Here is a 16,703-nt window from a genome sequence, read left to right as displayed (position 1 = left end):
AGACAGCGTGAGAGTCCATCTACGGAGTGGACTGTGAAGCAGCAACGCTGAGAAGTGAGAAGCAATTTGCAAAAACATGGGACATACCTGTGTTTGCAGAGTGTAGGACTCCTGGTCCAGCCAGTGCCTTTCACTCCCATTGCTACAGCAAACATGACTGAGTGCCTGGGATTGAAACCAGTTTTAAATATTTAGGTAGGCCAGAGCCATGCATTATAGTCTTGTAAAATGGGGTCTTGCAGACAGTGCAAAATGCATTCTGTGTGTTTTAGACACCTTATAGAGAGATAAACTGCTTTTGGGAAGTTTCCCTTTGCATTATTACTAGTAAGCGGTGCCATTGGGAGCCTATGTGGCCTGCTTGACTTAGAGGTGTAGCTTTTATACCAGTGAAGTTAGATGAAACTGGTTCCTCTCTCCTGCCCAGAGCTGAACTGGTTGAAATATAGGCCCAGGATTACAGGAGTTGTGTTTTGTAGCTAGTGTTCAGCTGGGAATTAAGGGGAGAACTATGAGCACTTCATATTGTGACCAGTACACAAACAGCAAATGTCACGGTTAATGAAGAGAAGGGTTTTGTGTGGTTTAGATACACCTCAAGTGTAACTCCCCACCTGACTGGGGATAAATTCATGTGAAGAGAGAAAAGGAAATTTGCTGGGTATGATGTTATTTGCATGAATCCTAAAAAAAAAAAAAAAAAATTAAAAAAATCTCATAGATAAAAACTTTGTTTCTTTCCATAATGGACAAAATTAAAAAGTCTTCATTTACTACTTGGGTACGTGTTCTACCTTCCTATACAAGGAAGGTCTTTACAATGAGTCTTGCTGGCAGAACTGGCATTGAATTAGGAACTGCTGCATTTAGATAACACCCATTTTGTTTGCATCTATTTTAGTCCATCTCAAGGGAACATGAAATCATTTTTTTTTGTTTATGGTACCAGTAAGTTTGAATCAATGGGCCTTCAGTTAATAGTGTTTAGGTAAGTTAAACTGTTTCATTCTTTAGCACTGATGGTGTTAGCACATGTCTTATATTAGAAAATGGCCCTTTGATAAGAGAAAGGATGGAAGGGGATGAAAAATTAACAAGATTGTTTCAATTATCTGTCAACAGTCTGTCATAAACTTCACTTACAGGCTAGATTTTCATTAAGGCTAGTTATTATTCTTCTAGATATGAGAGGAACAGCATCCTAAATATTTCTACAGGTGTTCTAGCATTATTACCTCTATTTAGGAACATTATTAGTAATGGAAACTTGCCATGGAAACCATTTAACTGGCTGCCAACTTCTAAAGTTGTTCCTAACACCTCAAAATCTCAATATATTGTGGCAGATGATTGTAAATATTTTTCTGTCCTTTAATATTATTCAATTACTTTAGTGGGAATCTTTGGCTCTGTATTAGTATTTAGGAGACTTCAGTAAGTGTGTGTCATGTAGGAGAACTAAGACTGATCCTGTGGTTTGTTTGAACATATCCTGAATCCTTGTTGTTTCAGAAAATGACTAAATGAAACTTTCACTCAAAATCCAGATCAGGAAACTTTTCGATTAAACAATAGGATTAATCATTTATGTTTTTAGGGTAGTTAAAAAGTCTTAGTAAAAGACATGAAGACTTTTCTAGTTTTTAGGATTACTCAGACTGTGGTCAAAGCTTTCATTCTTGAAATTCAAATCTGTTGCGTTTTGATTTGTTCTTTTTTTTCTTTCTTCATCTTTAAAAGGAATTCAGGCTGTGTTTTCCAGGTGCTTTTGAGATTCTGTTTTTTAGATTCACACTGATGAATATAATTCTGACTTGCACACATTGTTTCCAAGCTGGGGTTTATAATGAAATATTTGGTGCATGAATAGCCCAGTAGGACATTAGGGATTATACACACCTGCAGTTCAGCTGGTACTGAAGTGTTGTTCTGGATCAGAACACTTTTACTGATGTGATTTTATATTTTAAAATCAGTATGGATTAAAATAACTTCAAATGCTGTATTTGGAAGGAACATGCAGCTGGGCAAAAGACTCCTTTTTCTTAGAAAACTATACAGTTTTGCTTCAGTTCTCACAAATCCTCCATTGACATACTAACAGTCAGCTGGCAGCCAGTCCAGTATGTCAAATTAATGAACGCAGTGGGAGGACTCCTACAGATGTCTGTAGCAGCTCAGTATCATAAAGGGTTTCTAGAAGTCATTTGGTTGCTGGCTCAAGTAAGGATTGATTTTACATTAGCTTTCTTTTCCACTTTGCTGCTGCTGTATTTGCTAATATTGGCCCAAACTTGGGAACACTGTTCTCCATGCATTTGAATCTATTCTTTAGCAAATAACTTAAACCTGTTTAATTTTACATCAATTGGACCTAAAGATGCGGTAAAAATTAAGCGTATGCCCAAGTGTTTTGCCAGAAGTAGCCCTTTGTCTTCTTTATTATTCTTCTGGTTAAAAACAAAACTATTAAGCGTTTATATATTCCTGTAGAAAGAAAAGAATGGCTAGATGGCTGGTATCCTGCAAGCTATGGAATTTCAAGGAGTAATTGGCAAAAGAGTCAAAGCTGTAAAATTACAACAACCAGCATAAAATGAAAGTCATGCCTTAGGAATAATTAGGAATTTTCCCATCAATACGAAAAGCTTTTCCATTAGTAAAAATTAGAAAGGTCTGTAAGGATGTAATAACTTCAGTTTTATCTGTCTGGAGCAATCTTGTAGCAGGAACTGGTGTTCAGATAAAGCTGTTAGCTAGGCATAGGTTTCTCCTCATGTTACCCAAAAGAAAATGTTTGTTGAGTTAGTGTAGCAGCAAAAAGAAAGTTTCTAAATATCAAATGCAGCTTTCCGAGAACAGTCTTCCTAGGAAGGTATGAAAACACTACAAAACTGTCATATGCAAATATTAAGACTACTGGAAGAAGTCTTAAAATTCAACACTTATTGAAAATATGTTGGAATTATAATACATTTGTTACTTTATGATGTCCATAAATCGTAACGCATTACACCTAGGTTTGTTTTCTTAGCTTCTTTTTTGTAATGGCTCTTTCCATCTCCAGTCATACTGGTGAAGTTCATTTCTCAAGGAGGCTTTAAGTCTTGAATATTGTTACACACTATCTTGTTTGGGTTCCAGCCTCTTCCTCTAGCATAAGAAAGCTTTTATTGGATATATAATAAACACAAACAACATCAATCTTACCACCTAGTTTAACACTGTATAATTTTGGCTCCTACACATCCCTTAGTAGATATAATATCCATTCCAGGGAACACAGGACATACTGAAGGAGCCAGTTCTGAATCAACTCTACCATAAGTTTCTTTGACAGGCAATCATTTTCTGTGTTTAAATATGTGCAAACTAGTTTTGCTTTGAAATGACTGAATGTGTTAATCCTGGGTCATATTCAGTGCATAGCACAAAAGCTTTTTCTTCTCTTGTAGCTGCTTATTGTTATTACGCAATACTTTTTGCTGTAAATAGTAATAGTCTTTATGCCAACATGTGGGCCCGTGCCCATGCTGTATGCAATGTTATGGTGACGGCAGCTCCAGCCACAGATGCAGCTCAATGCCGGTAAAAGCTCTGCCAACTTCTCCATCTCCTTCCTTCATGACATTCTATGATTAATTGACCTAAATGCTTAAAGTGCCTTAAATTATTCAGGTGCATAATACGTACTTAAAAGAGTATTTTCCTGGCTCATAACCATCATCAGCTTTGAGAGATAGACCCCTGAGATTAAAGTAATTAATTGCTAAATGCTATTAGCTATGTCTTGGTAGATAATAACTTGCTAGTGATGTCTTATCAAGCAAAGCTTGCCTTCCTCTTCACATTCACAGTTCCTATGATCCAGCTTCTCATTTCTTTAAAAAAAAAAAAGTTAGTTTATTGCCCAAGGTCCGTTGTGTCTTTTTGCTAGATAAAAAGGTGCTTTGGATTATGAGAAAGACATGTTTGATTAGTTAAGATTGCTATTTTAGAATTGTGGGCTTTCAGTTCCACTGTTTATTAACAGATTCTATACAACCAAAGGTACATAGCAGCATGTATTAGATAAAAAGCCTGTATGTGCTTGAATGGGAAAAGCTCTCTCATAAGAGTACTTTTTTGAAACTGAAATAAGATAATTGGGCATGCTGTTCATCCAGGAATTTCTTTAGAATCTATGATGTAATCTGTCTTCCTTCATTTCCTCCAGTAAGTTAATGGGAGGCAAACATACATTTTTATAAGCAAAGGAAGTGGCTGTGGAAGTGAAGAACTGTTGTATTTCTTTCCTTTCAGAAGATTAATGTTATTTCATTAAAGGCTAGGAAAGTAAGTTTCCATTATAGCTGTTATTATCTCATTTAACTCATTAACCAGTGATAGATTACTGAGCTTGTGCCATTGCAAGTGCAATGTTTAGCTCACGTTCTGGCATGCGTATCAGAACTGCAGGCTGAGACTCTGCTGTGGGAGTTGAATTATAAGCCTTCTTGCAGTCATAGCTGCATCTTAGGCTTGCAGTTCACAATGTCATCATTGTTCTGCTGTTGATGCCTTTTGGAGATCAGCAGCACTTACAGCTCAAGAACAACAAGAAAAATATCAGGGTACAAAAGATAAAATGTGAGCTGCTGAAAAACGAGCTGGCAAGGTTTACAGAAACAGTTCTGCAGGGAAGAAGCATTCCTCTTGAAGTCCCATCTTTTGCATTTGAATGCCGGTATGGTAAAAGCTACCATACTGGCAAAAAACATGTATGTGACAAATGAGTTGGGTGACGGGAACACCTCATCTGTGCCGCTTTTAGAGATGGCAATTAAACGATGGCTGGTTTGAACAGATGGTTTCTGAAATCAGGCAATAACCAAGCCAACTGGGACCAAATCTAGTGGTTATCTCAAAGGTAGGAGCATAAATTGACACTGTAGAAGGTATGGCATAATAAAAACCTGATGGAATGTGTTTAGGTATCTGTCGTTTTTCCCCCTACTTTTTTCAAGTACTGAAAAAATCAAGAAGCCATAAAAAACTGAGTTTAGATTATGCAACTTCACTTCTCCAATGACCTGAATTCTCACTTCCTTGTATTACCTGAATATGTGACCATGATAAACCCCAGTCAGTTAAGAGCTTTTCATGAAGAAGAGTCATCAAGACATCAACATTTTACTCGTTATAGAAGCAGCTGTTGGACAAACGCTGCCTTGCAACTCTGAAGTTTGTAAATGGCATTAACGCCGTCAGATAACCCTGAAGATTACCATATTGACAAATTCTGTCTTGATGCTAATTTTACGTGCAATAATAATACAGGATACAATTTCACAGAACGATAGAACCATAGAATGGTTTGGGGTGGAAGGGACCTTAAAGTTCATCTCATTTCAACCCCCTGCCTTGGGCAGGGACACCTTCCACTAGAATGTAACATGAAAGTTTTTATAACTGATAACAATTTGAGTTTCTTGTTTTCGATAAAGCATGCAAGGGAATAGCAGGTTTTGCTCACCTCCTGATCAGAGTCAGCTTCTTCAAAAGTCACAGCTAAATAAATTTTCTTTGTAAAATCAAAGCAGTACGTCCCAGAATCAATGCTCCAAAGGTAAGTTTAAAAGTGCTGTTAGTATTCAAATATGCACCTCAATACATATACAAAGCAAAAATGTTGAATTCAGGTACAAAACTACTGTTTGGTTATTATACATCAGCTTTGAATTCTGGTTTTGCCCTCATTCAGTTAATAAACTACCTTTAACAGATGAGAATTGTTCAGTATGCCTTGTTGCTAGGCTCCGTTCTCCTGCAGAGGATTATGGACAGGCTGTGGTTATTCCACCTCATTTGGAGGGGGGGAGGAGGAAAGCCAACCTGCAGGCATTATTTTACTATAAAGATAATTTCAAGCAAGTATTTGTATGCTTTAGAATATGCTATTATGAAAGCTGTCTTTTGAAAACTGAGGCCTCCTACTCCTCCAGTCTTTCTTTCTTAAGCATGAATTTGGTTTTCAGCAGCAAATTTGAATACGTGTAGAAATTCCTATGGCTTGGGTACAACATATGACTTCAACACGACGCATCCTGATTTATTTTTGCACATCTCAGTAAAACGCCTTTGAGAAACAGGCGCGTGCTATGTGTGACAAGTGATGCGGTATGCTAGGAGACAGGAAAGGCAACCAGCGCCAGGACGCAGGAACCAGAAGGGAGGCTTTGCAGCTATTGGAATAAAATACTGATTTCCATATATGATTTAAATACTGAGATTCCCCAAGCTATATGTTTCAAATTCAGGCAAAATCCTGGCATTGCAATTAGCAAGAAAGAAGTTGAATCCGCAGTCTCTCAGTCATTAAAAAAAAATTAATGTATTCACTTGATCATTTCTTGTCTTTTCTTATGCAATGTCTGACAGCCAGGTACTTATAAATACACGTTTGCAATCTGCTGTGAGTGTACTTAAGGTTATGGTGATTCCCCCCACACACACACACTGTAGTTTATTTGTTCATAATGGTCTAAAAATTCTCATTTCTGGCTGAAATTAGTTATCCTCAGTCAAAAGTTAATAAAGAAAATTTGTTAAAAGATAGGAGCTTTTTGGTTCAGTAACAGCAAATATTCTTCACAAATCTATGGCATGTATTAAAATTGAATTGCAAGTGGAGTTTTTAAAAAAGTAGTTATCAAGAACTTTTAGTACTCTCACTGCATTTGTGGGGGAAATTGGGTTTTTGGGTTTTTTTACACCATCTGTTGTCCTTCTCTTTGATCAATATTTGGTATCTGCAGAACTGCAAGTCAGTAGTCCAGATTCGATTATGACCGTAATGAAAAGAAAAATTCCCTATGGAGCAGACAAACATTAACTGCTCTAAGGGTTGCATTTTTCATAGAGCAGCTTGGCTGTTTTGGAGAGTAGTACATTACGAAAAGCTTGTTAAGCCCACAAATTTGGTTTCTTCCATACTATAAAATATCAACTAAGTATTCTTCAGTCCTTAAGACCTTATTCTAATGGCATGTTAACAACCTACTGAGTGGATTGTCCAGCCCTGGTGGCCACATGGAAACAAAGTGATCCTTAATTCCGACTCTCCTGAACTGTGGGTGGCATGTAGAGATGCCAGCTGAGATTTTGCAAATTTACATGTCAACACTGGCGTTTCCCAGATTGCAAGCCCCTGGTGTTCACATGGCTGCTGATAGCTGCTTAAGGCACACTCTTCACTTGGAAACTTTTCCTTACTGGTAGAGTGCTTGCTTTTGGGCATGATCTGCATACATGTGTAATGCTCCTAAAACAAACAAACAAATCCCAACTCGGGGTGCATGCATAGGACGAGATGACAAGTGTCTTGTGGTGCAAAGGAGGCTGGCTCTATGCCTTTAACTTCTTTCTTCTAAAGAAAGTATCTTCAAATGACAGTTTGTTTATAGTTTGCCTTCACCAGTTGACAAACTAGTAAAGACCAATATGTCAGCTTCTGTGCCGCTGAAATGCATCATGAATTTGACTAAAATCTACATGTAAGGGAACAAAATATTTCTTGAGATTACTGAATTAATTGGAAAAGCCTGCAGATAAAATAAATCATCATTTCCTGGCATGTAAGACTATCGAAAACTGCTGCTGTTGACTGAGACCATTTTGTCAAAATGAATTTGAACGCGTAATGTGCTAAAGTAAGTAAATTGCTGAGACAGTAGTGCTGACAAAAAAGCTTTTTAAAGACCTTGAAAGAATGGGGAAAAGGATGAACTACTGATGGCCTACTGAAAAAATGACTTCTCAGCTTTAAAACAGTGCTGAATCTTTTGAGTGTTTCATGGAAGCACTGCTGGTATTTCCATGCGAATTTGCGTATGAAGGAGCTGAATTGCTGCTTCGTGTCTTTGATTTGTGTGTTCAAGTTCAATTTAAAGGAGAACATCATGCAAGTCTGAGAAACTATTTTGAAACAGTAGAGGCCAGACTGTGAAGAGATGGGCACATCATAGTCATCTCATATACATGTTACAGTGAAAAAATCCATGACAAACAAAGATCATGTAGGGTAGGATTTTCAAAGGCATCTAAATAAAGCATCAAGTTCACATTGTCTTTCACTGGGATTTTAGCAGTTTTGTTCCTTTTCTATTCTTGATCAAGCACTGTTATTTCAGAGTGAGAACATACACAGCAAGAGATGCTTCTGGAATAAAAAGTATCTGTACAGGGAGATAATCATGAAGGGGCAATGCATAATAACTCTTCATGCAGACAGGAAGTTCATATCCCGCATTGTGATCGATATTCAGGTCTGTGTAATGTGTCTTGAAGTGATGTGCGTAGCAGTAATTTAATTTTGAGATAACAAAAGTACGAATCAAGGAAATGAGAAACTAGTTTGAAAGCACTGCATGCGTGTTCCTAGCCAGAAACAAATAGAGCATATTCATATGGGTTTAGCTGCAATCTGAGCTTCCAGTAATAATTGAGCCTAACATTTTTAGCCTTTCATGTTACTCTGCATGAAAGAAAAGCAAGTGATGATTGATTCATCCCTAGTAAAACAAGAGTTCTAGATCTTCCTTTGTTGCATCATTCTTGCTTAACCTTTTAAAAGTATAAGAACATGTGATTGCAGTTTTGGCATGTTAAATTATTACCCCTTATACTCAAATATTTGTTCTTGGTTACTGGTTTTGCCAAAAACGTTGGTTTTTCAAGGACATGTAAACATGCAAAAATAATTGTGTTTCTTTACGCGCATCACAGAAGCCAATGCTAATAGCTATCCGTCCATATTAAGAGGCATCTCTTTCATGTACCTGTCAGAATCTGCTCCTGTGTCAAGCCTCCTCCAAAGGCTTGCCTGACTGAAGCCTGAAGCTATAAAAGGGTTCTGTCAACGTGAATTCCTGCGCTACTTCCCCTTCACCCTGCTGCTAGTTTGTAACGATGGTCTGTTTTCTTAACAGTAAAAGATGTTGAAAATGTGCTGAAGTTTGCTGAAAGGAATTTAAAAGGGAATATTTTTGTCTTGGCATACAGCACGGTTGTAAGAAGAATTATTTTGAAGGCATCCATCTGTTGCAGAGTAAAATAGGTTGGAAATGAGGATTGTGAAGTGAGTTAGTACAGCGTGATAAGTCGGGTGACTGAAATAAATGCACTACAGTGGATTGGGTGACTGAAATAAATTGCTTGGTCGATCAATATGTGATAATACCTGATAAACTGAAAGCGGGAGGCTTTTAGGATATTCTCATGATATGAAAGAATGGTTTTCACTTGGTGTGGTGTTTCTGACAGGGATGTGAAATTGCATGGGAAACGTGCTAAGTCAGAGGTGCTACAGTGGAACGCCAGTACCAGTCCGGTGGCGTGCGTGCCCTCCCCTCCCTCCCTGATCACATCCCCACAAAACAGGCTTCTGCAGTTATTTATGTGATGTTTGAAACTCACCTCTACTCCATTTATTTAAGTATGGAAATTGTTACTGTCTCTGTGTGCATCCCCAAATGCTTACTCTGTTTAATCATCACTTCTGTCGCATGACTTGGTTTTTCTCCTGGTGTCTGCAGTTGCATCAGTAGCCGATTTACCTGTGTGTAGATTCTCAAGTGCGTAAAAATCAAAGTGTGTGTGCTGGTTTCAAAGAGCCAACTGAATGACACCTCGTAATCGTTGGTAAAGGCGTGAGGGCCGACACATTTCACGCTCCCTTGCTTAACGTTACATCCTGCAGCCTAGCTGAAAAATAAAAAATTATTTATTTTTTGTGTTTTCTTTCCTTTTTTTTTTTTTTTTACCCTATAAATGCTCATGGGGCTTTAAATGTGAACATACGAATTCAGGTGGTTTGGGAGTGAGCGTGTTTACAACACTATCCTGGGTTACAATGCTCGAGCTCGAGTACTTCGTCTGCTTTGCTCTGTGGTTAGCTACACCTGCCGTGGTGCCCGCTTTACTGTTTTTCTGTGTCATAGGTGATAAAATATATCCATAGGACTTGTTTTTATTCCTCTTAGATAGTGTTTTTTTCTCCAGTGTGTACCTCTGTGTTAAGCCAGTGCGTGTGTGCTAATACGCACTGTAGTCATGTAACTTTCTATGCCAGATAAAAATCCAAAGCCAGTCTATGTTTTCTTACACAATGCAGCCAATAACAGGGGAGGTCAATTATTTTCCAGAGTTTTGAGTATCTGTATATCTACACACATATATATAACACCAGAAATCTATGGCTAGCAAGTTGATGCATATATCTTTTTCTTGTGGCTAATATCAGTTACTATGACTTATGGGGTTTTTTTCTTTGGTTCTTGCTAGATACTGAACTTCAGCAATTATTGCTCTCTTTGGCTCAGTCTGACAGGTTTGCAGTTCTGTTGTGCCAGTATCACCTTGTTTAATGCTAATTAATGCAGATATAATGCAAAGCCAGTTTTCTTCACAATTTTTTTCTCTGCAGCATAAAATGTGGAAACCTTTCACTAGTGATGAAGTTGTGCTCTCTTTTAAGCGGAAGCTAACGAGGTTTTTTTCTTCTTATCTTTTTACAGTCTGACAGCAATGCAAGCTTCCTCCGAGCTGCCAGAGCTGGAAATCTGGACAAAGTAGTGGAATACCTGAAAAGTGGAATAGACATTAACACATGTAATCAGGTAAGATATCTGAAGGGCAGAAGTTTGCAAAAGGGAGTTGCAACAAACCCCCCTCAAAATCTGTTTTTTTTCCCAGCCTGGATTACTTCATACAGATGTTTTGATTCACCTCAAGCTGTTTTCAGTCTTGGTATTTAGTAGTGTCTTTCTACAGGAAGCTGTTAATGTCTATAAATTTGTGCTGCTTTTAGTTAAGCTCTGTGTTAGCCTTTTTAGGCTCCTCTTTCTTGCCAGTGTCCCGCAGGTGTGGATATATGTTAGTGAAGTACCTATAATCGAAACTTAAGGTATGATTTGCCAACGGAGCTGCTGTTGTAAAGTTCCAGCTTTGAATGGAAACAGGGAACACTAAATATAGTTGTATTCTTCAAAATACTCAAGTTATGCAAAATAAATAAGTAAAAAGTTCTAGTTGAGGAAGTCGTTACGTAGTATTCTTTGGATACAGGTAAATACTCTGACAAAATATGTCTGGATATTGAGTTGAAGGTTCTTGATAATTCTGGTTGGCTGCTTTGTAGAAAGCTACAGTTTCAGTTCTGAGGCATCTGTGTTCAGCAAAACCCACCTCACTCCCTGTCTGCTTGCTGTGACATCGGTTGAGCTCTCTGAACAGAAGACCTGGAAAGCTGAGGCCCACACATGATTCAGTTTTCTTGCCCATACTGAGAGCCATTCTTTTATTTGACTGGAGAAGTGGGACTATGCCACCACTCACATTTTTTTGCTCTGTTATTGCTGTTCATTTATTGTATCAGTTTATTGATGGTAATGAGGCATGTCCATGTAATGGGTATTCCCCATTTTAAGGAGAGAGAAGCCTTTCTCCAGACAACTAGTGTTGCAAATAGGGGTTGAGGAGAAATAGGTATTACAGCATATTGACAGATGAGCAGAGGACGGCAGCAAGATGATTGTGATTAATAAATTCCACAGCATGCCAGCTGTGAGGTTCAGGTTTCTTTTGGTGTGAGGTGGTTTTGTTGGTTTTGGTTTTAAGGTTATTAGAAGACCTCTTTTTTGGCATCTTTGTAGGTGTAGGGGTTTAAAGGAAAGTTCCAAGTTTCTCATTGCCAACATTTGCCTAAGGGACAGAGTGGGCTGGCATCCTTGGCAGAGCCAAGGCAGAAGGTGAAAACCATTTATAAAAAATTATATCCTTGGCTTATATGTTAAAGCATTGCTTGGAAGTTTTGAAGTGAGGTGTGCTTGAATGAATAGCAAAAGTGAAGCCAATGGAGACTAGTTACGTTTTTCAGGCAACAGTTTGCAAAGATGAATGCAGTAGTCTTTTGAGTGCAAAACATTTTTCAGTCACACGAATAAGTTTCTTGTAAACGTCATTTTTTTTCATATTCACTGTATTATGTTTAAGCCCTCTAGCATGGGGATGTTTTAGAGTCTGGTATTTCAATCCTACCTGGAGCAAGAGTTGTCTGCCAGGATACATTGTCATTCTGTATGAAAGTAATAGCAATACTTAAAAAATGAAATTACAGGTCCACATTTGTAACAACCTTTTTACTGTTCTAAAAGAAATTATTCCAGCCCTATTTAAAATATGTTGATACATGTTTCTCCAAAATAAGGAAACATAGTCTGTGTTTTCAGTTTTATGCTTAGTTTTCAGGGCTTGTTCTTGCTTGGCTTGGTCATTAAATTAATGTGAATGCTGGGGGAATGGGAGAACAATTGAATAATTCATACAGAGAGCAGGTGTGAGCGAAAGAAAGAGGTAAACTTTAACCAAGGTGTCGGGCAGCATGCTCTGGAATCGCACCCTGACAGTGGTGCTGATGGCAAAGTCCTCAGTCTCTGGAATTTGGGTTGTAATTACTGAACCCTCAGTGAAGGCATAGAACTTCCCTTTTCTTCTTTGACATCTGGAAGCTGCTTGTATGAAAATGATTAGTAAATTGCTTCAGAAACCTGTAAGGGGATCACTTTGAAGGGGCAGAGAGTGTTGTAATGATTTTTTTCAAAAGCTGTATTTCTACATCTTCCTTTGACTTACTCGTGGTATACCCTAAACCTATTATTATAAGAGCCAGCTTTGTACTGTTTTAACCAGTCTCTTTTGCATTTCTGATGCATCTTTGACTGCAGTGGTTCAGTTCTAGTGAACACTTTCCTGGTCTTTTGGTTGCCTAAATACCCAAATCCTATCTTGGTCTTCATAAAATCTTAAAAGGAATTTTTTGCAACTGCATAGTTAGTGCATGGCCTCATATAGCTTCAGTGGCTTCTAAAACACTTCGTCATTTGGAAGTTTAAAGGAAGCAGGAGGAGGTTTAGCATGCCGCATGCCAGTCTCCTTTCTTAGGAGCAGTTGCTGGAACTATAGAGGTATTTTTTTTTCCAAGAGCAAGATCAAATCCAATTCAAAGATCAAATCCAAAGATCCAAGATCAAATCCAAAATGTGCACTCCTGTAGTAGGAAGAGCACTGGGCAGACTGGGCATTTTAGAAATATTATATACTCCTGTGTCACACTGGGCGCAGTGTCGTCAGCCAGTTGATTTTCCTTAGCCATCCCACATGAAGCACCTGACTGATCCCCTTATGACCCAAGGTACGGAAGTCTGAGGCTTCCCCTGCTATTTTTGTGAGATCTCAGCTGGTAAGTAAACATTCAGTGGGTGGTATTTTTAGCTGACTGGCTAACTTGCGTCCAAGCAGATTAAAATCTTGTAGCTCACTCACATTAGCAATGCAATTCTGATTATTCTCAGATGTCTAGAGAGTAGCCATGGCTTTTTACCTTGTTTCAGAAAACGGTAAACTTAAATATATTTTTATCACTGGTCAATCTAATCTGTAACACAAATTGTTTTACCTATGGCTATAAAACGGTAGTTAGATTTTCTGCCTAAGATATTACCTCCCCTTTCAGGAAAGTTATTACTGCTGTAAAAATACACTGTTAAAGTTTCACCATTGATATGACTGTAATGTGATAGAGTGTTTCAGCTTGGCTCTTTTCTAAGTCTGTCATATGAATCAAATTACTTTTGCTTCATAGCCTAGGGACCTACTTTTGCAATGCTTATTTAGGTGACTGTACCTTCAGATATAATGGGACTGTAGCCCTGACTTGAAATAAATATGCAAGTCAGTGTCTGCATCAGTCCTGAAAAACATCTTGACATTCCAGTGAAATCAACGGCATTTCTTGGAAGAGGGACTTGAAAGCTCAGGCTGTATGCTGTCCAATGTACCCTTAACTCTTAGCCAGACTTAATCAAAATGACCACAATGGCTATGAATTTTGGAAGTAAAAACACTTAAAGGTTGTTTATAAACAACATTAAAATCAATAAATCATTCAATAGAAATGTCACATAAGCTGTGTTTTGTAATTCACACATCATGAGATGGGCTAAAATTTCAGTGCAGCTTCTAAACAGAAACTTCAAAGATCGTTCACCTTCATGGACTCTAGCATCTGGTTCAACTTGTTGGCAGCACAGTTTTTTCTGTTTGACTCCAACATTGGAAGAGCTGTAAAGAGGAAGAGTTCCTGGTAAAAGATGCAGGTGTTCAGGGAAAGTTTGGGAGCAGAGATGACTCTGAACGTGTTGCCCCTGACATATGTTGTGCTGACTTGGGCAAGGGTTCTGTGAATAACAGCTACTAATGAAAAGTGTCACTGGAATGGCATCCCTGGTTATACTTTTGTATCCCCGCATGTAACAGTTATAAGAAAAACTCCTGTGGTAGTCCTGACTTAGGCATTTGGTGTGAGGGGCAGATTTTCAAAGTTTCTTGGTATTCTCAAGATCTCCAAGTCCTTAATTCTGTGGAGAATCAGCTACATGCTCAATTTTAAAGCCACATTTAAGTCCTAATTATTTTAAGTATGCATTTAGGTGCTGGCATGAAGGAGGTTGTTTTCCTGAACTGGAGCTTTATACCCTCCAAATGTTATCTATACCACCAAGAAAGGCTGTATACAATTCCCTGCTCCTTTTCTGATACTTACATTCAGACTGGAAAAATGTCAAAACTAATTAAACTCCCTGCATCATTGTGCCCACTATTTATTTTTGAATAAGAGTAGATGGAAGAATAAGAAATTAAATAATCTAAAATATTCGGAGATATTACCTTCCCTGCTGAAGAAGAGCTGGAGATGGTTAAAGTAGGCATGTGTCAAATGGAAGTTAGGATAGACAAGTGAGAGCAGTACTGTTGTCTGTGCCAAGGAATTTAATGATGAGCAGGATAAGAACTGGGGCTTTCCATGTGCTGCTTATTGAAAACATATAGAAAGAAACTTGTCTTAGTGTCTAAAGGAAAGTTTCCACTAAAAGACCTACTGTGAAAAAATTTGCCGAGTTATACGGGACACAACCTGGTGAATGTCAAACTCCCCAGTTAGGACAGAGTAAATCTAGACTCGAGGTCTTATATTCAGACAGATCTAGCAGATTTTAGGTCTTGATTATAAGCACCAATATTAACATAATAAATATGATCACTCCCAGGACAGAGGACAGTTAATATGATAATTACTTGGAAATGTTAGAAGTTGGTGGTTGTTCTGTTTTTGTGGGGTTTTTTCCCAGTGTTCATATTCTCTTGCTTGCTATGAGAGGAATGTGACTAGGGTTGCTGCAGATTTATCTTCTGTGGAAAGTGCTTCCCATCTGCAGCTAGCTGGCAGAGCTCCTCTCACACTGTATAGGTGAAATCAGAGCCAGATGAATGCAAACAGAAGAAGAGATGCTGTGTAATTTCTTAGAGGCTTGAAATAGATGAAGTGTTCTTGGATGATACATGGAAACACCACCAACTAACAGAATCAGTGGTGTTACACTGTGGTTAAGATCAAAGCTGGACTTATACCTGCACTTATTAGGGTAAAAAAGGGGTCGACTAGTGTGTAAAATAGAAAAATCCCATTTTAACATGATTTAATTAAGTAATTTTACCTGATAACTCAGGAATTTTCTAGACTGTATGAAGTGTGTTGAGCTCTTGACAAACAGTACAAAACAAAACAGACCATCAGCTTCTATTGACTGAACATTGCTGGTGTATTGTAAAGGGGAGCAGACTCCTCTTCTAGAGGTGAGGGAAGAGTGAATAAGCCATGGCAGCTGCTACTGCAGCATCAGAGTTATTCCTCCTCCTCCATGGGGTTTGAATGGGGCGTCTATGTGGTTGTGTTCCAGCTGTCCGACGGGAAAAGCTAACACACACAGGGGGTATTTTTAAGAGTGAGATATCTGAATACTCTTTCAAATATAAAGTCTTGTATATGCAAGGTTCTTTTTTCCTCTGCATAACGCTATTTTTAGACTAGGTCTCAACTCAGAAAATATTACATAATGTTACGCATAAGCTTTCCTGAACAGAGACAACACAAGAAAGTGCTTTCTTCAGTTTTAGCATTTGTTTCTCAGATCCTAAGTTTTCATAGAGATTTGTCTTTTTAGATAATTAAAGTATTTCCCCAATTTAACTGTTTCCAAAATCTAATTGAACTTAATGTTTCTGGAAATGCTGAATGCAGGGATTAGTTACAGTTATTAGTATATAGTTAATAATTATTTATTACTTAATTTTGCTTTGTTGAATGCTACCCCCAGTTCATATCATGGTAGATTGTTAAGGAGTTGTTTCCTTTAATCTGAATTCAAGCACCATAGTCCGTGCTGAAATTCATAAATTATTTCTATTTCTTTATTTCTAGAGGGAATTAGAAATGGTAGTGGACAGAACTCCCTTGTTTTAAAGAGAGTTCTCTTTAAAAAAATTAATTACTGGTATTTTATAGTGTGAAAGACTGATCACTATTGGAAATCTGATTCCTTAAAGCTATTTTCCTTATGTTAGCAATGCAGCTATTTTAGGACATGGTTTCTATTTCTAGTTAATAATTTCTATCAAGAGAAAGCAACTTGCTTCTGAATCAGTGTTGAAACTGAAGACTAACAAATTTAACTGTAATTTTAGAGTGTGCATTTGTGCAGCCTGTAGTTCTGGCAGAGTTAGACCCAAAAATCTGACAAGTCGAAGGGTTCATCAGCTGCCTGCTG

The 16,703-nt window shown here is 38.0% G+C and overlaps 1 protein-coding gene across 1 annotated transcript in view; it reads left to right on the top strand.

Annotated features, from left to right (window-relative positions):
• ANK2 (ankyrin 2, neuronal) overlaps window positions 1–16,703 on the top strand; it is a gene marked incomplete at its 3' end in the record, with an annotated part of 130,717 nt that overhangs the window by 2,842 nt on the left and 111,172 nt on the right. Inside the window, exon 2 of the mRNA XM_010153912.1 lies at window positions 10,557–10,658. Within this exon, the coding sequence (XP_010152214.1) occupies window positions 10,557–10,658 (102 nt within the window). The remainder of the gene's footprint in view (window positions 1–10,556; window positions 10,659–16,703) is intronic.

Source organism: Eurypyga helias, unplaced genomic scaffold (genome assembly GCF_000690775.1).
Source record: "Eurypyga helias isolate BGI_N326 unplaced genomic scaffold, ASM69077v1 scaffold6356, whole genome shotgun sequence".
Taxonomy (NCBI): domain Eukaryota; kingdom Metazoa; phylum Chordata; class Aves; order Eurypygiformes; family Eurypygidae; genus Eurypyga; species Eurypyga helias.
This window is presented reverse-complemented; position numbering and strand designations above follow the sequence as displayed.